Here is a 25,901-nt window from a genome sequence, read left to right as displayed (position 1 = left end):
AGAAGTGGGTGAGTGGAGCCTCCCGACACTGCCGCTAATGGTTCACCCCACCGGGCTCAACACACCGCTGGGTTATTCCTCCCCTCCCTTTTTGGAGGTGGAGGGGTAGGAAATGTGCAGATTGTTAGACATAACTGTTCTCTTCCAGGTCTCTAGTAGAATCCTCCCGAAAATTCACAGATACAAATTTCAGACACACACACGTTTGAAAATTCAAAACAATTATACCGAAAATCCAAATAAACTAAGCTCTCTTTTTGTATAGCAAAGAGCACTCGTCTCCAAACAAACTGGTAATTTGTACAAGTCCCTTCTCAGTTCTGTGATACTTAGCTTGCAGCTGTGAGGCAATTCACAGTCCTTCTTCTTTCACAAAGTGAAACACACTTTGCTCTGGTTTAGTTTCAAAGCGGGGGAAAATCAGTACACAAAGGTCGAAGTCAGCAAAGCAGGCACGAAACACAACGATCAGATAATCCTCCACAATGGCCAAACCCACAGGCTGCTCTTTATAGCAGCCTCACTAATTACCACAGCCCCACCCAACCACAGGTGGCCTCATTTTCTTTGATAATAATTTCTCAGTTGTTGTTGCCTCTGCATGCGTGGCTGTATCATTAACTCTTGTTCCGAATCCAAGGAGGAGCTAGATAATTGATCTCCTTCTGAGCTGTCTGCCACACTCTCATCCTCCCTGTCACTCATGTCTTCTTGGTCAGAGGAGCCTTCATAAGCAGATTCCACCGGGAGCAAAACAGGCCTGCGGCATGTGGATGTCTCCCCCACATCCACAGTCCTTGGGGCAGGAGCTGGGCCAAAGCTAACCACAACAATAATCACCTTGAATTCCTGGGGAGCCAAAGTATAAAAATTAGACGCACTCAACAGAAACAATTATTCAAACACAAATAGGAAGCAGAATATATTAAAATCTGGTAATATATCCATGCGTGTAGGTGTCCTTGGGAATCAAAATTCAGTGTGAATAAAACCAGATAAGCTATGCTTATAGAGAAATCTTTTACTTGGACAGATGCATTCTCTTGATTTCCATGGCCTTGAGTAAATCGAGTTGCTTTGTAAAATATGATACTGCAGTGTTGTCGACAGCTGTCAGGTGTTCGCAACTATTTAATTCTTCAGATAGCTTGCTAGCTCTCTCTCACACACTCTTACCATTTCGGTCTGGAGTGTTGCAATTTACTATTCAACTGTATAGTTCTTTCATTGTACCTTGTGCTTCAACAAAGCCTAAAAGAATTTGCTAATGAATCTAAAAGATAAGCATTCAGACTCCAATAAAATCAATGCAATTTTTTAAATGTTGCTATAGAGTGAATGGGAAGAAATAGTCTCTATCTAGGGAAAAAGTGCTTATTTCTACCATTCTATCATAACTTCAGCAGTCTTTGTCTTCAATCAGTCAGTTATAATATTATATAATATCATATAAATCTCCTACTCAGATGCCAATAGGTTGGTATTTAAAGAAACCTTATTCAAGGTTTTCTTGGCATCATACATCTTGAATGTCAACAATAAGATGAAATCATGAATGCTAATTTAGCACTGGCTAATAGCATATTTATGAAATAAATTTATTAGATATCAGTAATTTTACACAAAGTAGAAGTATGAACGACTGCCTGGGATGTTGTTGTATGACATCTTATTGTGGATTATGCAATTTGTTAATACTAATCTTTTTCTAAATACAAATTTTATTAAAAATGTTGTTTAAAATAGCACAATGAATACGAAGTAAACTTAGAGACAAAAGAGAATAGAATAGAAGAATAAAAGAAAAAGAAAAGAGAATATAATAAAGAAATGCTTAAAGAAGTGGCTTCCAATATTATTCACAAGTATAAATTAACACAGATGTAGTAATTCAGTTAATACAAATGAAAAGAATCCATGTGGTCTACTGTGCCTAGCTGATGAAAAATTTATAACAGTGTTATGTATGCTCAGTGCTGAATGAAACAATAATAATTAAAAATATTCTTAATATTACCTTTCTGGTGCCAATTTTTTCCACTCTGGCCTTTTAATGAAAAAAAAATTGTGTGAAAAATTTATAAAGCATCTCCATGTAGGATTATTTTTTTAACAATGAGTACTTAAATGCTATCTTGGCTTATACCCATTACATGAAGATAGTCAATAAATGATTAGATATCCTTGTTTATCAGGAGGACTGAGCACAATGGCCATGTTTACAGATCGCGCAAGTCTGAATAAGAGTTTTGCCAGAAGTAGCAATAGTAAAAGGTTGTTCATTTTATACTCTTCCTGCTGAGTGCTGATGGAAACATAACTAACATTTTGGCTCCATCCACTAAGGAATCCAGTGAGGTTTCCCAGGGCAATACTTAGGAGCAGAATTCCAAGACACCATGTAGCAAAATGAGTTCCCAATGGAGAAGGGTACATTAAACAGAATTAAGTGCTCGGAGAGGGGCGGCATAGAAATCCAATTAATAAATAAATGCCTTCCCTTTTTATAAATATATTTATTGAGATAAAGCAACTTTATGATTTAACTAGGCATTGAAAAGGGAAATCAGCCTGCACTGGTTGCCGATTAGTTTCCACACAAAATTCAAAGTGTTGGTAATGACCTATAAAGCCCTACATGGCATCGGACCAGAATACATACAGGACTGCCTTCTGCCCCACGAATCCCAGTGGCCAATTAGGTCCCACAGAGTTGGCCTTCTCTAGCTCCTGTCGACTAAACAATGCCGTCTGACGGGACCCAGGGGGAGAGTCTTTTCTGTGGTGGCCCCGGCCCTCTGGAATCAACTCCCCTCCAGAGATTCAAACTGCCCCCAGCCTCCTCACCTTCCGCAAGACTCTGAAGTCCTATCTATGTCGCCAGGCATGGGATAATTGATGTATCCCCTTTTTGGCTAGTAAGATTTATGTGTGGTTATGATTGGGTAGTATTAACTGTTTTTCAATGATAATGGGTTTTTAGCTACAGTTTTTAATTACTGAATTTGTACTGCATTGTTTATTGTTGTTGTGAGCTGCCCTGAGTCTTTGGAGAGGGGCGGCATACAAATCTAATAAATTATTATTATTATTATTATTATTATTATTATTATTATTATGATGTCAATACAACACAGCAAATGAGATCACTATGCTGGATTTCATATTTCAACACCAGTCGGTGCTTTGTTGGGTATTTTGATTATTATTAATATTATTTGTATTAGCAGAGTTCAGCTGGCTTAATTTGCAGCGGATTTAGCATGGCAAGAAATTAACACGTGGCTCAGAATCCCATTTGTTAGCAATGAATGATCACTTCTTCATAAAGATGAAAAGTACAATCTTTACTTACAAATCTGTTGATTCATGCAATTACACATTGCAGGCAGATAAGCTGAGTGATGAAGGAACTGTTGAACTCGTATATTATTATTATTATTATTATTATTATTATTATTATTATTATTATTAAATTAAATGAGACATTGGAGTGGGAAACATTGCTACTCAATTTGTGATACCTTGAACGAAAATCTTTCTTATTCCCCACTCCTCTGCAGGTTAGTTATGATGGAGAACTTCACAAACATCCACAGCTGGAAGCCGACTTGGCAGCAGTAAGAGAAATCTATGGGCCAAATGCAGTATCTCTCAGGTTGGTCTGTCTGTTTCTCTATTTCATCAACTATCCCAGTGATGGCTAATCTTTTCTGGCCTGAGTGCCCCTAAACCACCCAAATGTAATGCACATGTGGGACATGTAATGCACTCCCCACACATGCACATGCACCCCACCCATGCAAAAGCATGTACCCCCTGTGCACATGACCCATGCTCATGCCGCAACCCTGCTTATGCATGAGTCTCACACAAGCGCCCCATGTATGTATTCATACCCCCACACATACACCCCATCCCCTGTGCATGCCGGAGAAGATCCGATGACCTGCTTGCTGGCAAGATGTGCACATGTATGCATGGTGGAGCTGAACTCGGGGGACAGTTTGCATGCCCACAGAGTGGGCACTGCGTACCACCTGTGGACACATGCCATAGGTTTGCTATCACGGATCTATCCAATGAATTATCTACATTCCTATCAGGAGTATCCAAATTGGTTTGTTCAAATTGATTCAAAGGAATTCCCAAAATTCTTCTGGTTCAGAAATCTGAATCAATTATGTCCGAATCTCCAAATTTGGGCTAGTTTAAGTCATTAAAATATTGGCACATATGCTGTGTTGTCCCAATCAAGCACAATAAATTCAAGCATGAGTTCAGTCCTTTGGTTTACTTTATTAAATGATTTTTAATCCTTTCAATCAGTTCAGGGTTTTAAATAATGTTTGCTCTTTTTCACTCTTTTTTCTTTCGATATTAAAAATATCTATGTAAGCAAGGGAAAGTAAATTTTTTGGGATAAACAATTACATTTTAACAAAGAAGAGAAAGTATTCCATCAGAAATCTGATGAAACTAAAGAATGAAGAGAAATCTAGCTGAGATATGTAGCCATTTGCATTATATAACCAAAAAAGGAAGGAAGGGAAGGAAGGAAGGAAGGAAGGAATAAATAAATAAATAAATAAATGTAATTATAATTAAATAGGAATATAATTTTCTTTACTTCATAGCAAAAATTCTAAATAGGTGATCTAAATGCTGTTCTGAGACACACTTCAAAGCTCTGGTTTTTTTTTTAAATTTACACTAGAATTGAACCAGGCAGTCATTCAAACAGAATGTTTTCTATTTGGCCATTATAATGGAAAATAGTCAAATCAATATAGGCAGAATTGGTTGCAGGCCTGAAGAAATTCTGGGCAAAAGTCAAAACGTTTCTAAAATCCATTTAAATGTCCCACAATGCCTCAAACTGTTCATGCATGAAAGCATTATGGGAAGCAATTATAGTAACAAGATTTAGATCAGGGGTCCCCAAACTTAGCGACTTTAAGACTTGTGGACTTCAACTCCCAGAATTCTCCAGCCAGCATAGCTCTGATTTAGATACTCATTGCTGCTTAGAACATTGGTGTTTTTCTTCATTTTTTAAAAAGTGAAAGCTACACAAAAGTCCTAATTGCTGACTCTCGGCTTCTATGAGAAATCTGTTCTTCAGAGACATGGCCTTGGATTATTAACTGGAGTGATGAGATTATTTAAAAAGCAAAAGTTGAATTAGGTGATGAATGTTGTAAATTGTAATTGTTAAGGCTATCTATACTTAACATGTGGTTTTTAACTTCACTGCCAACTTAGGTGAGTCAGTTCATTGCTGTACTTCTAAATATATTAACAGCAGTTAAATGATTGTCTTAAAGCCACAATCCTAAATAGATTTAGATAGAAAGGGAAGTTCTGTTCCTGTAAATGATGCTGACCAGCATTTCATGAAACTGATAATATTTCCTGAACCTATTAGGGGCTGTAGTTCAAATATCACGAGTATTTTATTTTATCTTATTTTATTTATTTTATTTTATCCAAAACATAATGAAGGTTACAGAGGATAGACTCATAGTAAAATATATCAAAGAAAGAATAGAAGAAAAGATATAGGAATAAAATATATCAATGAAAAAATAGAAGAAAAGATATAGAAATAGAAGAAAAGATATATAAAGAAATATAGGAGAGACAATAGGGCAGGGGATGGAAGGCACGCTGGTGCACTTATGTACGCTCCTTACTGACCTCTTAGGAATATGGAGAAGTCGACCATGGATAGTCTAAGGGTAAAATGTTGGGGGTTAGGGGATGACACTATGGAGTCAGGTTCCACGCTTCGACAACTCGGTTACTAAAGTCGTATTGTTTACATTCAAGTTTGGAGCGGTTAATATTAAGTTTGAATCTGTTGTGTGCTCTTGTGTTGTTGTGGTTGAAGCTGAATTAGTCGTTGACAGAGAGGACATTGCAACAGATGATCTCATGGGCAATACTTAAATCATGTTTAAGGCATCATATTTCTAAGCTTTCTAGACCCAGGATTGTTAGTGTAGTTTCATAGGGTATTCTGTTTCGGGTAGAGGAGTGCAGGGCTCTTCTGGTGAAGTATTTTTGAACATTTTCGAGGGAGTTACTGTCTGAAATGCGGTATGGGTTCCAAGCAGATGAGCTGTATTCGAGGATGGGTCTGGCGAAAGTTTTGTAAGTTTGTTTGTAAAAGAGTTCCAAAATGTTTGTAACAGAGTTTCAAAATGATTCCCTACCCCTAGGGTTGCACATTCAGTTCTGGTTTTGCCTAATGTCTTTAGCAATACAGTACTGTCAATAGACTTATAGATTACTGACTTTCTTCCTTTAACCAAGTGTTATTTCATATGATTGCAGCAATTTGTAATTCTCTTGTATAGGCTGGCCTAGAATCTTGATAGTATTTATTTATTTATATTATATTTATATTTATTATATTATATTTATTCATAAACTGAACTGCACAGTTGTATTCCACACAAATCAACCCAAATAAATCACTGCCAGAAGAAAAAATGATCCCTGTAATTGCCAAAATTCCCTTGAATAATGTGCATGCTATTTCTTTCACTTGTTTTATGTGGCACTTAATCTTCATGGACCAGGTTTATAGTGTACCTTACAATGGACTAGTCCTCATCAGGATTCCGATATATTCTGTATAACATCATTGCTGATTATGGCCTTTGTCTTTCTCTTAATCTGAATGATTTGTAAGTTTTTGGACATAATCTTCTAAGACTATTTCATTGGCGCGCACTCCAGTTGTCCACATCCTCAATGGATCAAAAGTTACCTTAACATTCATTTGTTTCATTTGCACATTGAATTGGGAGTGTACATTCAAGTTCCTTAGACAATATGTACAGGGGAATAAAATTTTCCCCATTACATGCTCTTTGAATTAAGTGGAAATTCATTGAGTATACAGAATGTTGGAGATTAAAGTCCAAGGAGGAAATGAATAAGATAATCATTTAATTGCATATCCTGATAACTGCTATGGTTGAAAAGCTGTACATAGCTTCATAATAAGCTCCCTTTGGGTTTGCAGTTATAAAAGTAAATTTAACTTTTCATTTAAAACAAAACAAAACACCGTGCTTAATTTCTTCAGTACCTGCTTCAATGTCTTTTGAGACTCAATTTATTAAGAAGCTGGCTGTTTCTGGTTTGGAACAAATAAATGAGGAAGCATCACTTTTTTAAACTTTTTTTTAAAAAAGCTATCTCTTGTGTGCAAACAGTTGAGTGTATTTTAACTTCCTTGGTGGTAAAAAAAAAGCTCCCTTGAATACTGATTGATTTTTATTCTCAGCTTTATGGCTAGTCTCCAACTTCCATAACCTAGTCTGGCAACTGGGACATCACTGTAAATTAAACCAGGGTCACCTTCATAGGAGGCCTCGTTCCCACTTTCCATTCCAACTCATCAATCAATAACATGCAGTGCTTTTTCAAGCTGCCATGACACAGCCCTGTAACATAAAGATACTTATATTTAGACAAGAGATGGGCAAGTGACTGCTTTTTCTTGAACTTCTCAGACTCTCTGCACTACTGGGCTTCTTTCCTTATTGCAAGAAATAAATGAGAAGCTGAAATGTTGCAAAACAAAAGGCCAGTTTCTAGCAACATTGGCACAGGTAGTCCTTGATTTACAACAGTTCATTTAGTGACTGTTCAAAGTTGCAATAGCACTGTGAAAAGTGACTTCTGATTATTTTTCACACTTCGTACTATTGCAACTATCACCTTGGTCATGTGATCAAAATTCAGATGCTTGGCAACTGACTCATATTTATTATGCCGGGCTTCACATTACGAGCCCCAATTAAGTCCGAAGTGTAAATTCAAACACACAGGTTGTTGTAAAGTAAACAAAGAGTCGGTTTATATTGCATACACGCACTTTAATCAGTCAAAGTGCTCTCCCACAAACCACAAGCCTGGAATGCTGTGAAAAACAAAAGCAGAGCAGATAAAGGCAGCTGTGAAGACATCACAGCCGCCCCCCTTCAAGAGTCCTCAAGCTGTACTTAATTGTGAAATATTCAAAAAGTCCTGATAAATCCTGAAGCAGTTCAAAATCAAACAGCACTCGTCTCTCACCAAATGGATAATCTCCCATGCACGCTCTCAACGATGCTGGCAATTTATCAGCAGCCCCATTAGCCTAATTGCCCCAGCCACAGGTGTTCTCCCTTATTTTCTATAATACTTGCGCAGTTGTTCCCTTCTCGTCATAAACCTGCGCCTGCAAGCATTTATGAATCCCTCTTCCTCTGAATCTAATGCTGATTCACTAATGGGGTCATTAGCTAATGGGCTGCCTGTAACTATCTCATCATCTGATCCTGATTCACTCCCAGAATCTGCCCTTGACACAGGATCTTCACTGTTCGAAGCTGTTGGCAACAAAACGGTCTCTGATAACGTGAAGATTCTCCCAAACCAACACCCACAGTCCTCGGAGCAGGAACTGGCCCAGGGCTAGCCACAACAATTTTTATGACAGTTGCAGAGTCCCATGATCTTGTGGTTAGTTTCATGGCCTTCTAACAAGCAGAGTCAATGAGGAAACCAGATTTCTTTAACAAATGTGTTGCTAAGTTACCAATTGCAGTGATTCATTTAACAATCGTGGCAAGAAAAGTTGTAAAGTGGGCAAAGCTCTCTTAACAAACATACGTTTCACTTAGCAATATAAATTTTGGGATGAATTGTGGTCCTAAATCGTACAGTGGGCTATACGAGTTTTTATTGACAGTCAATGATTGATTTGGAAGTTATATTATTATTATTATTTATTATATTTGTATGCTGCCCCTCTCAGTAGACTCGGGGCGGCTCACAACAATAGTGAAACAATATACAACAAATCTAATATTTAAAAGTAACTAAAACCCCCTTATTTTAAAAAGCAAAACATACACACAAACATACCATGCATAAACTATATAGGCCTGGGGGAGATGTCTCAATTTCCCCATGCCTGACGGCAGAGGTGGGTTTTAAGGAGTTTACGAAAGGCAAGGAGGGTGGGGGCAATCCTAATCTCCGGGGGGAGCTGGTTCCAGAGGGTCGTGGCCGCCACAGAGAAGGCTCTTCCCCTGGGTCCCGCCAGACAACATTGTTTAGTCGATGGGACCCAGAGAAGGCCAACTCTGTGGGACCTAACTGGTCACTGGGATTCATGCAGCAGAAGGCGGTCCCGGAGATATTTAGAAAACTGAAGTAATCTGGGGTAATAAGAACAATTCTTGGGAGTATTTCAGTTCATGAGTATTTTGTAAGTGGGGAGGATATTTGGGAATAGGGGAGCTATTTTTTTGATTGGTGTGTTTTGGAAATTTCTATAACACACTAAGAAGATTCAAAAATGAATACTGTGCCAAAAACTGCCCTGCAGCTTTTGAAAAGTTAATGGAGGTGTCTGTTTTTCTCCCTTATTTTTGGGGAGCTTGAGTGAACATGAAGGAGAACATGAAGGCTTGCCAGAGGGATGATTTCAGAAAGATCATTAGATAAAAAAGATTTTATCCAGAGCCAGAGCTTTTTTTACATATAAAAGATAGTCTAATTGTCTAATAATGACAGTATCCATAGGATAATACCTTTATCCTAGAAAATGATAGATAAAATTATTGTCAGGGAAGTTAGAAAACGTAACATTTCTTTCTCTTGAAAGAATAACAAAACTTCTGGTTCCACCCAGATTCATTCTAGAAAATAAATTCTTGTTATCATTAAGCATGCATTAGAACCAAAATATTTTTTATTCTTTTTTTCTCTTAGAGTCCTCTTAAATTCTGAAGTAAAGTTTTCTTATATATGAACAGCCTGCAGTAATAGTGTTGATTCTTCAGATGAGCTTAAACAATGTTTATAATTGATGGGCTTGAAAAAATAATTGTATTTGCTTGATGTTTATTATTAACCTTTCATTACCAAACTAGATAACATCATCAGTGCAGTGGTAATGTTACCTGGTTTAGGAATGAAACGTCTGCAAGGAAACAAAGCTCACAGACCATCAGGGGGACCCTACAGTTCAACCATGAGCTACAAATATTCCCTTATATTAATAATTAATAATAATAATAATAATAATTTATTAGATTTGCATGCCGCCCCTCTCTGAAGACTCGGGGCTTTATTGCTATATTGCTTTATTATTAAACAGATATTGAATTCAGTGAAATCACATTTCCAAGTACTATTCATTGGCTATAATTAAAAAAAAAAAAAATTGGAAGAGATGCTATTATTTTAGCTCATTCATTCTTTGTGTACTTAATAGTGTTAGTTATCTGTTCATCCAGTCAAATCCTGTCTGTTTTTACTAGCATGCACTCTTCAAGGTTTTGCTGAACTATAAATAGGGGACATTCATTAATAAAGAATTATTTATTCTAATCCATTGGCAAATCAAATGTGTTTCACTGCTAGAGCATAGCTTTTCTGCTTTAAACTGCTTTTCATATAGCCAGTTAGCTTGGGAAGGATGATCAAAAGTTTCAGACTTTGATATAATGTAATGTTCTTTCCTTTCAGGGAATATGGAGCCATTGATGATGTAGATATTGATCTGCATGTTGATGTTAGTTTTCTTGATGTAAGTAATCTAATAACAAGGTTGAATAATGAAGTTTGAAAAGCAACTGTCTCTGTATTTCAACAACTGATTTGAAGTCAGTTGTTCACAGGCAGTTACCTCTTTTTAAAAAAAATCATATTTTTTCTTGCATGGGAGAGAATGTGTTTCTGTTTTCAGTGGAAATCTTTGCAGAATGGTTTCCCAAGGTACCATATTTTTCGGACTATGTTCTGTCGGGCTCTCTGGTAGACTCCTCCCAAAAATTCACTGGTACAAATTTCAGGCACACACACATTTGAAAATTCAAAACAATGTTCTTTATAATGAAAATTCACTTAAACTAACCCCTCTTTTGGTATAGCAAAGAGCACTCCTCTCCAAACAAACTGGTAATTTGTACAAGTCCCTTATCAGTTCTGTGATACTTAGCTTGCAGCTGTGAGGGAATTCACAGTCCTTCTTCTTTCACAAAGTGACACACACTTTGCTCTGGTTTAGTTTCAAAGCGGGGGGAAATCAGCACACAAAAAGTCAAAGTCAGCAAAGCAGGCACGAAACACAACGATCAGATAATCCTCCACAATGGCCAAACCCACAGGCTGCTCTTTATAGCAGCCTCACTAATTACCACAGCCCCACCCAACCACAGGTGGCCTCATTTTCTTTGATAATAATCTCTCAGTTGTTGTTGCCTATGCATCACTCTCCGCATGCGTGGCTGTATAATTAACTCTTGTTCTGGTTCCAAGGAGGAGCTAGATAATTGATCTCCTTCTGAGCTGTCTGCCACACTCTCCTCCTCCCTGTCACTCATGTCTTCTTGGTCAGAGGAGCCTTCATCATCATATTCCACCGGGGGCAAAACAGGCCTGCAGCATGTGGATGTCTCCCCCACATCCACAGTCCTTGGGGCAGGAGCTGGGCCAGAGCTAACCACAACAGACTACAAGATGCACCTTAGTTTTGGGGGAGAAAAATAAAGAAAAAAGCTGATTGGTGAGTGGATTGGACTCCCAGAATACCCCCAATCAGTTGTTTCCAGAGGTGAATTTTAGCAACAAGTTCATTGGTTTTGAAGTCTGCTCCTTGCTTTTTTTTCTGCGTCTGAAACCTCCATTTGAAAAGCTTTTTTTCTGAAGCTCCATTTCACAGTCTGAAGCTCCATCTCCATTCCAGAGGCTTTTTTGAGCCTCTGAATCCTCTGTTTAAGAGGCTGGGTGGGGCTACATTTGGAGTTTAAGTTGCACCCAGATTTTCATGCTCTTTTTTGTGGAGGGGAGAGATGCATCTTATACTCTGAAAAATACAATAAATGCCTATAAAAGCAGTATGCCCTAGATTTCTTTGGAATCACATTTGTGAGATCTGCATAAACTAAACCCTATGTGACACATCTTGAATTACAATAAGCTAATTTCATTGGATAAATAAATTTTCTAAGTTGTGTCTGAAAACGAACATATCTCTGAAAGTTCTGTACAAAAACAGGATAGTTGAGAAAAACCTACTTGGAGAATGTATGTAATAAAGAATAACAATTCTGCATTGTCCTTAGTAAGAAGATATAGTAAAGAATTCATTTTAAAAATGCTACATTAGGCAAAATTTTGTACAAAATCTCTATGCAAATGCAAACATGGACTTCAAAACAGATTGGATTTGTATTGATTCAGACATTCCTGATGGAAGTTGTATTATCTAATGTTCTGTCTGGGTTCCCCCAGACCTCAACACCAACTGGAAAAAACAGCCAGACACGCTGGTAAAAGCAAAAGTACTTTATAGCTTGAAAAATAAACACAGAGAAAAACCTGTTCTTCCCAACAGGCAGGCTAGGAGACTTTACAGCAGAGTCCTGATGTCCAGACAATACAGCAAACTTCTTGCTGGCACACCCACCACTGTAGAGCATAAGACCCCCACCTTTCCCCCCCCCCCCAAGGTTTCAGTATTCAAAGTCACAAACCAGAATTCCAAGACGCCAAAGATCACAGCCAGGTCCCAAGACTCCCAAAGATCATACTCCACAAGCCAGGAAGGGTGGGTCTGCCTTTTAGCCTTTCCAGAGAGCACCACACCCAAACCCAGCTGTTGCCTCTTTAGTGCTGAAAGTACCTAGCCAATTGCTCCCTTCTTTGTGTTGCTCTTCTCTGTCGCAGATCGATTATTGCTTGTGCATTTTCCTCTAAGGAATCCAGGCTGCTTGCTGGGGAGAGCTCCCTCTCGGGGGCCTCTTGCTGTTCCCCCTCTTCCTCAGCCTGGGATTCCTCCTCCTCGTCTGCCTGCACCTCCTGTTCCTCATCCTCCCCCTCTGAGCAGGAAAACCGACAGAAGATCAGCCGTTCCCTGAGGGGCCTCGGACGGAATCACAACACCTAAATTAGACCAATGTTCTCCTCAGCTGCTTACATCACAGATGGCCAATCTCTAGCGTTGTCTCTGACCCCATATTTGTGGCCCACTGAAGTTGATGGTAGGATCCTGTACTCTCAAAATAGCCAGGTAGAAAGTATACAAAAACTATATTAAAGCTTTCAGACAGACTAAACATAACATTTAAACAATTCTTTTCCCAGAAGAAAATGAAATCCGTAAATGTGATTGGGTGTTCTTATATTACCTCCCAAGTATTAAGTTACTACTGGTTCAGAAAAGTTGCACACTCCCAGTTATTTATAGTCACAAGCATGTGTTTTTTTCAACCCATTTTGGGGATACATAAAGAAGAACTTGGAACCCATTACATGCAAATGATGTACATACCAATGAATATCTGTAAAGATTATGTCTTTCCAAGTGTAAAAGATGGTTGATGAGTTTAGTTTCATTTCTGGAAGCTGAGAAAACCAAATCTTCCAGAACAAAGTTTATATGCTGTTACAACTAAGCAAATTTGGCATTTCTTTCCTCTTATAGAGCTAGTTCCTGTTCAAGTCCCATTTTAGTTCTACTACTGACCTTTTATATATTAGATAGCAGCTGATACAACATTTATCTTGGCCAGTCAGTTTAGAAGAGAACTTAAATGAGCACCTTTCATTGCCTGCTGTGAAATTTAAAAAAATGTCCAGTGCGAATTTGCTGCTAACAAGTTCTGTCGTGTTTTTCATTCAGGAAGAGATTGCAGTGGCCTGGGATGTAATCCGCACAGAGCCTATAATTGTGCGTTTGCACTGTTCACTCACACAATACTTAAATGGACCTGGTAAGTTACTTTTGACTTTTTAGAAACATAGAAACTTAGAAGATTGATGGCAGAAAAGAACCTCATGGTTCATCTAGTCTGCCCTTATACTATTTCCTGTATTTTATTTTAGGATGGATATATGTTTATCCCAGGCATGTTTAAATTCAAGTTACTGTGGATTTACCAACGACGTCTGTTGGAAGTTTGTTCCAAGCATCTACTACTCTTTCAGTAAAATAATATTTTCTCATGTTGCTTCTGATATTTCTCCCAGCTAACCTCAGATTGTGCTCCCTTGTTCTAGTGTTCACTTTCCTATATATTTTTCCTGTATAATATCTTCATGACGACTTCTATGTGTCTTTGATGACACATAGGTGGTACATAATTGTACTCTTTGTACTGAAATTATACTGAAAGAGTAGTAGATGCTTGGATCAAACTTCCAGCAGACGTAGTTGGTAAATCCACAATAACTGAATTTAAATATGCCTGGGATAAACATATAGCCACTCTAAGATAAAATACAGGAAATAGTATAAGGGCAGACTAGATGGACAATGAGGTATTTTTCTGCTGTCATTCTTCTATGTTTCTTTGAAAATAAATGTTGAATTGCTAAGAATTATTTAATACAGGTGAGCACTATGTAGAACTACTATGGGTAGATTGCAATACTCCAAAACCAATCAGTGTAGATAGCAATCAGAACAGATTGTTAATAAAGAAAAGTGTATTATTTTGTACTGTCTTCTAATTAAATTTCAATGGCAGCCCCTTGTCATTGGAAGACCCTTGTAGAGAAGGAAATGTGGAGCTGTCTTGTTAGAAGACACAGAAGAAACAGTGGAGTCTGCAAAGATGTGTAGCTATAGTTTATTCTCCCGAGAGCCTTAAGAATTCAAAGTTGGGCTTGAAAACAAGGCAGACTCTTTGGAGTGTCAGCAATCCTAACCAATAACTCAAAAGTAAATTCTTTTTATTAAAAAGAAAGAAAGAAAGAAAGAAAGAAAGAAAGAAAGAAAGAAAGAAAGAAAGAAAGAAAGAAAGCACACCAAAAAGAAAATACACCAGCAGATTCAGTGGGCATTCAACCATTGGCATAAAGGTATTGAATTTGCTTCATTGGAAGTCTCTGGACCAGGGTTTCTCAACTCATGTTTTCGTAGAATCCTGGGCTTCAATAATAGGTCACTAGAGATTCACTGGAAGAAGATGGTTTATTTATTTATTTTTTAAAAAGTAGAACTCAAACAAAACCCCTCTTACCTGTGGAGGCCTGCCGGAGTATGTATCAACTGAGGAGGAAAGGAGAGATGAGTAGCTGATAGCGAGAGGCTGCTTTGAAGAAAAACACCACAGGGCCTCCATGCTGGGGCTCTCCGGGACGGCCTAGGGCAGTGATGGCGAACCTTTCTGCCCTCGGTTGACAAAAGGGTGCATGCTTGCACTTTCACCCACACATGTGTGCCTACACCCATAATTTTATGCCCTCCCCATGTGCCATACACCGCTGTGCATGAGTGTACAACCCCCATGCTGCCCCTCTTCAATGCATACATGTATTACCCCCCTGGTTTCCAGAATTCCGGTGGGCTGGCTAGACCCATTTTTCGCCCTCCTCAAGCTACAGAGCAGGGGTCCTGAAACTTGGCAACTTTAAGACAGTGCAGTCAGGCGGTAGGGAAAGCAAGTAGGATGCTTGGCTGCATAGCTAGAGGTATAACAAGCAGAAAGAGGGAGATTATGATCCCGCTATATAGAATGGTGAGACCACATTTGGAATACTGTGTTCAGTTCTGGAGACCTCACTTACAAAAAGATATTGACAAAATTGAACGGGTCCAAAGACGGGCTACAAGAATGGTGGAAGGTCTTAAGCATAAAACGTATCAGGAAAGACTTCATGAACTCAATCTGTATAGTCTGGAGGACAGAAGGAAAAGGGGGGACATGATCGAAACATTTAAATATATTAAAGGGTTAAATAAGGTCCAGGAGGGAAGTGTTTTTAATAGGAAAGTGAACACAAGAACAAGGGGACACAATCTGAAGTTAGTTGGGGGAAAGATCAAAACAACATGAGAAAATATTATTTTACTGAAAGAGTAGTAGATCCTTGGAACAAACTTCCAGCAGACGTGGTAGATAAATCCACAGTAACTGAATTTAAACATGCCTGGGATAAACACATATCCATCCTAAGATAAAATACAGAAAATAGTATAAGGGCAGACTAGATGGACCATGAGGTCTTTTTCTGCCATCAGACTTCTATGTTTCTAAGACTTGTGGACTTCAACTCCCAGAATTCTCCAGCCAAGTTTGAGGACTCCTGCTCCAGAGGCTTCCCTGGAGCCTAGGGAGGGCAAAAATGACTTCCCTCACCCCCCCCCTCCCCGGAGACCCCCTGGAGGCCAGAAACTTCCCATTTCCTGAAGTCCAGTGGGCCTGATTTTCACCACCCCCAGGCTCCAGAGGCTTTCTTGGAGCCTGGTAAGGCCAAAAATGCCCTCCCAGAGCCTCCATTAAGACAAAAATCAACTGGCTGGCGCACATATATGCACTGGAGCTGAGCTAGGACAACAGCTCGCATCCCAGCAGATATGACTCTGTGCCACCTGTGGCACGCATGCCATAGGTTCACCATCACAGGCCTAGGGGCTTCATGTCCACTGTGGGCACAGAAGATACTGGATTTACCTGGCTTGGCACCAGTCGTGGCTCACAACAGCCAGGGGAAGGGTATAAGGAAGTGAGGGTAAGAAAAAAAAGTTGTTTATTTTTAATTATACATACTTTTGTAATTTCGGGCCTAAATTTGAGCCTCGAGGCCTATAAAATATACTGCTCAAAAAAATAAAGGGAACATTCAAAGAACACATCCTAGATATGAATGAATGAAATATTCTCATTGAATAATTTGTTCTGTACAAAGTTGAATGTGCACAACAGCATGTGAAATTGATGGTCAATCAATGTTGCTTCCTACTTGGACAGTTTGATTTCACCGAAGTTTGATTTACTTGGGAGTTATATTGTGTTGTTTAAGTGTTCCCTTTATTTTGTTGAGCAGGGTATTTCCTCTTGGCTCAAAAGTCAGAAAAGCTTGTCTCGCTCCTTCCTTTTAAATAATGCTTTCCAATATGAGGAACCAGTTCTATTCTGTGCCCGTGAAATGAGCTGGATCTCAGCCAGACAGCATAGAAAGGTAGGCGAGTCTGTTTATATAGGACGTGATAGCAATAACTCCAGCTGGTGCTTTCTCCACAGGCTTCTCCTGGTTGTTTTTGTTTTCTGGTATCTGCTGTTTCTTCCACCTTCTTCTCCAGCCCACACACACATGCCCTTTTTACATAGCAGCCTTGACACTTAGCTATCCATGAGTCTGCAGAGACTTACAGTCAGGAGTCGTGGCTTACTTAGAAGGAAGCTGGTGTTTTCCCTTCACCACATTGTCTTCCTATAAAATAACAGGACAAACAATTTCTAACTTCTGACCCTCCAGAAGGCCTTTCCTATATTAATTTGGCTTCTTGGGAATGGTTGAGTCATCATCATCATCATCATCATCATTATTATTATTATTATTATTATCATCATCATCATCATCATCATCATCATCATCATCATCATCATCATTATGTCAATACAACACAGCAAACGAGATCACTATGCTGGATTTCGCATTTCTTCACCAGTCGGGAACTTCCCAAGCACCTAGGACTACGTGATGTTTGTTTCTGAACTTCCGGTTGGTCCATTTTTTGCCATCCCCGGGGTTTAGGAAAGCCTCCTGAAGCCTGGGGAGAGAGAAGATTGATTAAGATCTGGACCACATGAAGTATGGAAAATGCTTGAAGCCATCGACTGATGGTTTTAGGTGTCCTTGAGATGTTGTTCAGAACTTGGACAACATGAGTAGCAACCTGAATTAGCAGCAGGGCATGTTTAGAAGAAAACGTTCCATGAACTAGCAAAGGGCTTGTCAACAGATTTGCAGCAGCCAAAGGACAGGAGAGCTTTGCAAAAATGGACAGGGTGGCCTTCTTCCAGATAGTGTCAGGCCTTGGAATATCGTTGAACATAAGAACATAAGAAGAGCGATGCTGAATCAGGCCAAAGCCCATCGAGTCCAGCATTCTGTGTCACACAGTGGCCCACCAATTGTCCATGAGGATCTTGAGCAGAAAGAGAAGGCAAGACTCTCTCTTTCCCCTGACCCCCAACAAATGGTACTCAAGGAAATCCTGCCTGCCTCAACCAACACAGAGGCGGCACATGGACATCCGTTTCAATAACCACCGATACACTTGGCACCCATGAATCTGTCTAATCCTGCCTTGAAGCTATCAAGGCTGACAGCTGTCACGACCTCTTCTGGAAGTGAATTCCATAAACCAACAACCCTCTGGGTAAAGAAATATTTCCCTTGATTTGTCCTCACTTTCTTACCTATGAGCTTTAGGGAGTGTCCCCTTGTCCTAGTATTGTGTGATAGAGAAAATATTTTTTTCTCTATCCACCTTTTCTATCCCATGCATGATTTTATACACTTCGATCAAGTCAGCAGCAGGTTATGCCCAAGAGATTTTGGTTTCCCAGTTTGTCTGAGCCCTGCTTCTAGCACAATTATGGTAAATATATCTGCCAGCACACGTGCTATTTTGGAAACTAAAGATTTTGAAATAGATTTAATCTCTAGAAATTGGGAGCTGCGCAGACTGCTATATGGTAACATTAGTATACAAGACTAAGGAGTTTTGTTTGATGCTTGCTTCCATAGATACAGTTCCGGCTCCAAATATAAATTGTCTTCTTTGTTTGACTTTTAGCCTTCTTACTGTAAGAGAGAAATGTAAACTACTCAGAGTCCTTTTGGATTGGAGTGGCATGTAAATAAATTAAGTACCGGTAACTAAATAAATACTATACGTTCTGTGAATGTTCACACAAAGGTGGTTGCCTGTTTCCAAGACATTTTTCATTTTTTCAGTCTAATCAACTGCCCGATATTTTCTGGTAGTCTTCCTCCTAAGTAAGATCTTTACAGACCTTCGTTGCTCTTGGAAGTTAATAAAGATTGACCCTGGTTAGTGGATGACAATTTTAGAGCAGTGGATTTAGATTTGGAAACTAAAACATAAACAAGCCCTCCCTGAAGATAGCAAACGGATCCTGCCAAGAGAACTACATGAATACAGTAATTAGAAGTCAACTTGTCTCAAGGACGTCTATTAGTCTATTGCCATGAGTCAGTTTGGAAATTGGTTATATAAATTTGACTAATCATTTTCATTTTTACTAAATAATTCACTTATGGTTATATATTAAATTATTGCAAGTTAATTTATAACATTAGATCATTTGAGGCTGCAAGTAATTTGTCCAATTAGTACAGTATGATTACTTGAGGCAGAAATTAGAGTTAATCACTAGATATTCAAGCAAAAATGACGGTGTTTTTTGATGCTGCTCTTAAACAACAACAATAAAACTTCAAAAATGCTGCATATAACCAACCAGTATTTTCTTTTCTTATATGATTATTGCAGTTGCTGTTATGGTAGTTTGGATTGTAGCCAAGCAATTAAGAATGCAAATAATGCTTGTATACAAATATATTTATAAATATTAATACTGCAAGGAAGAAAAAAAGAATAGAGAAAATTATAGTTCTCTATTAATAGCAACATATGGCATTAGAGATTCAGTAAACTAGGTCCAATTAAGCAACACTTTAAATATTTGCTGAGATAAAAGTCATTATAAGCCTTTTATAGCGGACTGTTTTTCACTCAGTTTTACATTTTGACAGGCTATTATTTTAATTGCAGTAAACCAAAATTTCAGTATCATAATTGGTTCTGTGACTTGATAAAATGCTTCCTTCCTGCTTTTAACAATTTTAATTTTTTTAAAAATTTCCTAAACCAGCTGTTACAATTTGTAGTATCTAATTATACTAATGCAAGTACTTTTGAAATGTAACCCTGCAGGTTGGTTTTGTTTACATCAAGTGCTGCTTCAATCCTGAGCTTCTCTAGAAGTATGTAGCAATGATTTCCAAACAAAACCGCTTTATATTACTGAAATGAGCTGTGTTCTTGTGGTAAATCTAACCTGTCTCTTGTTTGCATAATTTGGAGACTTTTTTCAAGGGACAAGAAGCTCATTGTTATCACCATGGTCATGCACATACTTATATAACATATATGTATATGCCATCATTATATAACATAATTCATTGCACAAATATAGAAATTTGAAAATCATATTTATTTATTCATTCATTCATTCATTCATTCATTTATTTATTAATTACATTTGTATGCCGCCCCTCCCTGAATACTTGGGGCAGCTCACAACAATAAAAACAATATTATAACAAAACAAATCTAATATTAAAAGAAACATATAAAACCCTATCATATATTTAAAAACCAAACAGCACATTCATACCAAACATGAAACAAAACATGAAGAAGCCTGGGGTAAAGGTATCTCAACTCCCCCATGCCTGGCGGTATAAGTGAGTCTTGAGTAATTTACGAAAGACAAGGAGGGTGGGGGCAGTTCTAATCTCCGGGGGAAGTTGATTCCAGAGGTCTGGGGCCACCACAGAGAAGGCTCTTCCCCCGGGGCCCGCCAAATGACATTGTTTAGTCGACGGGACCCAGAGAAGGCCAACTCTGTGGGACCTTATCGGCCACTGGGATTCGTGCGGTAGTAGGCGGTTCCGGAGGTACTCTGGTCCAATGCCATGTAGGGCTTTAAAGGTCATAACCAACACTTTGAATTGTGACTGGAAACTGATCGGCAGCCAGTGCATACCACGGAGTGTTGAAGAAACGTGGGTGAATCTGGGAAGCCCCACAATGGCTCTCACGGCTGCGTTCTGCACGATCTGAAGTTTCCGAACACTTTTCAAAGGTAGCCCCATGTAGAGAGCGTTGCAGTAATCAAACCTCGAGGTGATGAGGGCATGAGCGAATGTGAGCAATGACTCCCTGTACAAATAGGGCCGTAACTGGTGCACCAGGCGAACCTGGGCATGCCTAAAAATACAATACTAGCGTTAAAAGTAATCACAATACCAGCTCATTTAATCTTTTTCCTTTTAGAAACTTTATTACTTTCCTAAAACTTTATACTTTCCTAAATCTCTTTTCAGCCCAGATTTCTAATTCTCTCTAGTAATATTAATAGTTCATCACCACCAAAAGGAGACTCTTCTTTTTCTTAAAAACAAACCAGGTGTTTTTCTCTTTAATACGTTTTTCCAATTTTAATAATACTTGCACACAGCATAAATGGGGAATGAAATACTCATAAAAGGATAGCAAAAAGTTTCTGCTTCAGATGGCCTGTTTTATAAATTATGCATTGCCTCTATGCATTGTTATCGCTCTTTCTCTATTCTCTGCTCTCTTTGCTTTCATTTCTCCAGCAGCTACATTAGGTTTTCAGGCAATGTCCCTGCAAGTCAAACTCATTTATTGCCAAGTAAGGCTTGAATAAAATTTTACAAGGTCCAATGTCAGATATATCCGATAGGCACAAAAAGTACAAACCTGCCAACTACTAAAAATGGCAGTCACCACCGCGTTCCTGTTTCATTTAACTCCTTACTCTGCGGAAGAATATAAAACTCATCCAGTGTTTGAAATCTTCATAATTTACATAACTTGCAGATGTTTTTATTCATCCCATAACTGCGGATTTTGAATTATATCTGGTAGTAAAGTCGAACTTCACCATGGTAAGAAATACAGATCATCCCACCGGAACCAAAAGTTTAGTCTTTTGAGGTTATGCTGGAACTCATCCTCGGGGAACTTCTGTCAGCAGAATTTGTGACAAATTCTGGTGAGAAAGAAGTTGCCTGAGGATTGGCTCCAACATGACTCTAGTTAAGCAACTCCATTCCAAATTCACCCTAGGACAAGGACAGAAGCACCAGCCTGAAGATGACGAGTGGGACCTCGTCGAAACGTCGCCAGAAATTTCTGAATCCTACACGGGAAGAATCCCAAATATGCCAAGACCGTCATATATTTATTGTCAAATTGAGAACTATAAACTTTGAGTGTTCTGGGTATCTTTGAATGAGAATTGGAACACCTCATGTGTCTTAAAACCCTTGTTGCCCAACTAAAGCATCATGTACAATTAATGATGACCTTTAAACAATATGTTTGCCCCTGTTTTTTCAACAATATTTTTTATTCTACAGTGCCCACCATTGATGTATTTCAGATCTCTACTAAAGAAAGATTTGGACTGGGGCATCAGCTGAAGAAGTAAGTTTTCCCAAATAGAGATAGGAATGTGTTATGCATAAGTATTTGTTTTTAGATGCAAGGTATTGTTGTTGTTGTTGTTGTTATTATTAATATTATTATTATTAATATTAATTCGACTTCTGTGCCACCCAATCTCGAAGGACTCAGGGCGGCTTATAACAATATAAAAATACAATTTACAAGGTATTGTTTCTGGCTACAGTATATTCTAGCAAATTCACTTTGAATTATTAACAACTCAAGCAATATTTCTGACAACCCTTAATAATTCATTAAGATTTACCATTTCATTTTTGCAATTTAAATAACAATAGTTATTTTTGACTATTATAATGCCTTCCATGACTATAACAAATTGAAATAATTTATCTTTTGGTTTTCTCAGAATTCATAAATGGATATTTAAGGTCAATCTTATATAAATCTGTTGGACATTAACAAACCCAAAAGCTAAATAAGAAGCTGAGATTTTTAGACCACTTTGAGATAAATATATGAATTTTATGCTTTAAATAGAAAATAAAATCTGATGAATCCTGCCTTATTTATAGACCTAAAATCAGGGACCCTGTTTATTTTTGGAGTGGATGTTTTGGATATTTTAACTTAGAGGATTTGAATGGAAAGCTATAGATATGTATAAGTATACTTATATTCTACAGAATAGATTAGAAAATGAAAAATCCATTCCTTATCATTTTCAAGAACGCTATCCATAGATTGTATTCAGCAGCATGGAAGATAAATTATGGATGATTGAATGGACTACAATGCATGTTGCATCTTTCTTTATGTATTCTTTTTTTTCAACTGCTGAAATAGTTGCAGATACTTTTGATCATACAGTACATGTGTTAAAAGAGCTTCTGATATACTAGACTTTTATACTAGCTTTTAATATAAAAGCTAAAGGTAGCTGTTGCTAAGAGCATAAGAGTGAGAGCATTTCAATGCAATCAACCAAATCCAGTTTGAAACAGAACATAGATTTTTGGGACTCCCGTTCAGACTTAAATTTCCATTCCAGGTAAGGTACGCATGATTGATTGATTGATTGATTGATTGATTGATTGATTGATTGATTGATTGATTGATTTGTCCTGCCCGATTCCCAGAACAGTTGTTTGTTTCATATTTTGCAGAATTATGCAAACATTTGTTACCCAGCAATGGAAAAATGGCAAAGAAAAATCAAACAGTATGCACAACAAAAAACTGTCAGAAAAGAAAGTCAAATCTCCCCTGCACATCTTTTCTACATTGCGCAGGTATGAAGAAGCGATAAAACATGTACCTTGTTGCTTGGTCAAAAAAGAGAGAGACTGTTTTGCTATACATTTTAGTGAAATCTTATCACATTAGTTTCAGCGCAGGCATGATGATTTACTTTATTTTTTTCCTCAACTAACTCGGGATTTTAAAAAAAAACTTTTAAAAAGTTTTTAAATTGCTGGCAATTAATTTTTATTTCTTTATTTTGCTCCCAAAGCCTCCCAGCTGAAGAAAAGGAATATAGTCCACTTAGTCTGTTGATTTTTTCTTTTAAAAAAGAAAGATAACAGGAGCAATTGGTAGTTGTGTTCATTTCTGAACAGTTTTGATAATGGCCAAAAGGTCTCTTCTTTATATATGATAAAAGCACTGTCAGTCACATTGCAAAATAGAGGCTCATTCCTTGATGAACCCTGAAATTGTTATAGGAGAATGTGGCAGTTTATGTCACATCAAACCTGGGAAACGTCTCCAGAATGAATGAAGAAGGCTAGTATATTTGGGGTGGATGGGAAGTAAGGAATACCTCCATCTCCTCTTCTCTGATTTGGTGAATATTTCTCTGAATTTTGTTTCAGTATTAAATATTAAACATTAAATATGTTTAATGTTTAATATTTTTAATATTAAACATGTTTAATATTTAACACTTCTGCATCCCGAATTGAAGTGGTCATTTCATTTTATCTAATTTCAAGGGATCACAGCTGAAATCTCATTGTACTTGGTATCTTGCACTTTCTAGTGGCAAATCAATCATATCCAAAGACTTGAACTGATGCCACACAGGGTAATCATTTGTATATTCCTATTTACTCTATAAGGAGATTGCAGAATTTTTTTTTAAAAAAAATCTACCAGCCATCTTCCACCCACAAGACACATAATCTACGACTAAAGAAAAGGATTTACGTGCAATTTTTGTAGCTGATTTCATTTAGATTCTAAATCTTTGGTTTTAAAAGTATACACGTACAGGAATTGGACTTGATGACCTGCAGAGCCCCTTTCAACTCAACTCAAATAGATAGATAGATAGATAGATAGATAGATAGATAGATAGGTAGGTAGGTAGGTAGGTAGGTAGGTAGGTAGGTCGGTCGGTCGGTCGGTCGGTCGGAAGGTCGGTAGGTCGGTAGGTCGGTAGGTCGGTAGGTAGGTAGGTCGGTCGGTCGGTAGGTCGGTCGGTAGGTAGGTAGGTAGGTAGAAGATAGATAGATAGATAGATAGATAGATAGATAGATAGATAGATAGATAGATAGATGATGGATAGACAGATAGATGAAGGATAGATAGATGATAGATAGATAGATAGACAGACAGACAGACAGACAGACAGACAGACAGACAGACAGACAGACAGAATATGATAGATAGATAGATGATAGATAGATAGATAGATAGATAGATAGATAGATAGATAGATAGATAGATAGATAGATAGATAGATGATAGGTAGGTAGGTAGAAGATAGATAGATAAATAGATAGATAGATGATAGATAGATAGATAGATAGATAGATAGATAGATAGATAGATAGATAGATAGATGATAGATAGATAGATGATAGATAGATAGATGATAGGTAGATAGATGATAGGTAGGTAGGTAGAAGATAGATAGATAGATAGATAGATAGATGATAGATAGATAGATAGATGATAGATAGATAGATAGATAGATAGATAGATAGATAGATAGATAGATAGATAGATAAAATTTCCCTATGCTTTAGAAATTCTAGGCCCATTAAAATAGCCTTTACTGTCCACTATATTCACAGGTCTCAAAAGATAGGCAACTTTGTGTGTCCAAAATAGCTCATAGTTCCCTTTATTTTAAAAGGGTGTTTGCCAATGTGTGTGTCTCCCAAAATAATTCACGCTATCTAGAGATGTGACACATCAACTAAGGAGAAATATATGAGAAATATATTTGTCACAGGTTTTCCCCCCCTTTTTGTAGAATAAGTCCTGCAGATCCACATCATGTAATTTTCTTCCCTCTACCTTGCAGAGATCTATTGGTAGCACAATAAATATAGTAGACACCTCAAAAAAATAAAGTTGTAATTTTTCAGTTAAGATCTCACTGCTAGGGAGGTTGCTGATGTGCTTAGTGTCCTGATGGAGAAAATCCGCAAAACCATGAAATAAGTATTAAGCTGTGTTCATATTTGAACACAGATATTTGCATAACCGGTGAAGCACCTTGTCTACTCTTTTGTTTGTTCTATTTAACAAACTTTGGTTTTGAACAGCTGTGTAATTTAATTGTTTAATGAATTGAATACCATCCAACTGAAAAGCTGTTTTCAATTAATCAGGCAACCCATTCTTTTTTTAAAAAAATATTTTTTTTTAAAAAAAAGATAATCAGTACTGAAGAGAGAAAGGGTTCTTCTAGAACTGCGACGGCAAACCTATGGCACATGTGCCAGAGGTGGCACCCAGAGCCCTTTCTGTGCCCATGTGCACCATTGCCAGCTGCTTTTCTGGGTTCCAGTGCAGGCATAGACCTATCGGATGTCAGCTGTCGGATGTGCATAAGTGC

General features: G+C 37.9%; 1 protein-coding gene across 4 annotated transcripts in view; it reads left to right on the top strand.

Annotated features, from left to right (window-relative positions):
* The window catches only part of PARP8 (poly(ADP-ribose) polymerase family member 8), a 259,356-nt gene that overhangs the window by 151,948 nt on the left and 81,507 nt on the right, over positions 1-25,901 (top strand). For all 4 annotated transcript variants that reach the window (XM_070743365.1, XM_070743362.1, XM_070743364.1 and 1 more), the window contains 5 exons: positions 3,564-3,658; positions 10,540-10,600; positions 13,697-13,787; positions 22,006-22,072; positions 23,218-23,343. In XM_070743365.1, coding sequence (XP_070599466.1) covers positions 3,564-3,658; positions 10,540-10,600; positions 13,697-13,787; positions 22,006-22,072; positions 23,218-23,343 — 440 coding nt within the window. The remainder of the gene's footprint in view (positions 1-3,563; positions 3,659-10,539; positions 10,601-13,696; positions 13,788-22,005; positions 22,073-23,217; positions 23,344-25,901) is intronic.

This window comes from Erythrolamprus reginae, chromosome 2 (assembly GCF_031021105.1).
Source record: "Erythrolamprus reginae isolate rEryReg1 chromosome 2, rEryReg1.hap1, whole genome shotgun sequence".
Lineage (NCBI taxonomy): Eukaryota > Metazoa > Chordata > Lepidosauria > Squamata > Dipsadidae > Erythrolamprus > Erythrolamprus reginae.
Note: the sequence above shows the minus strand (reverse complement) of the source record. Positions and strands in the feature narration are given on the sequence as shown.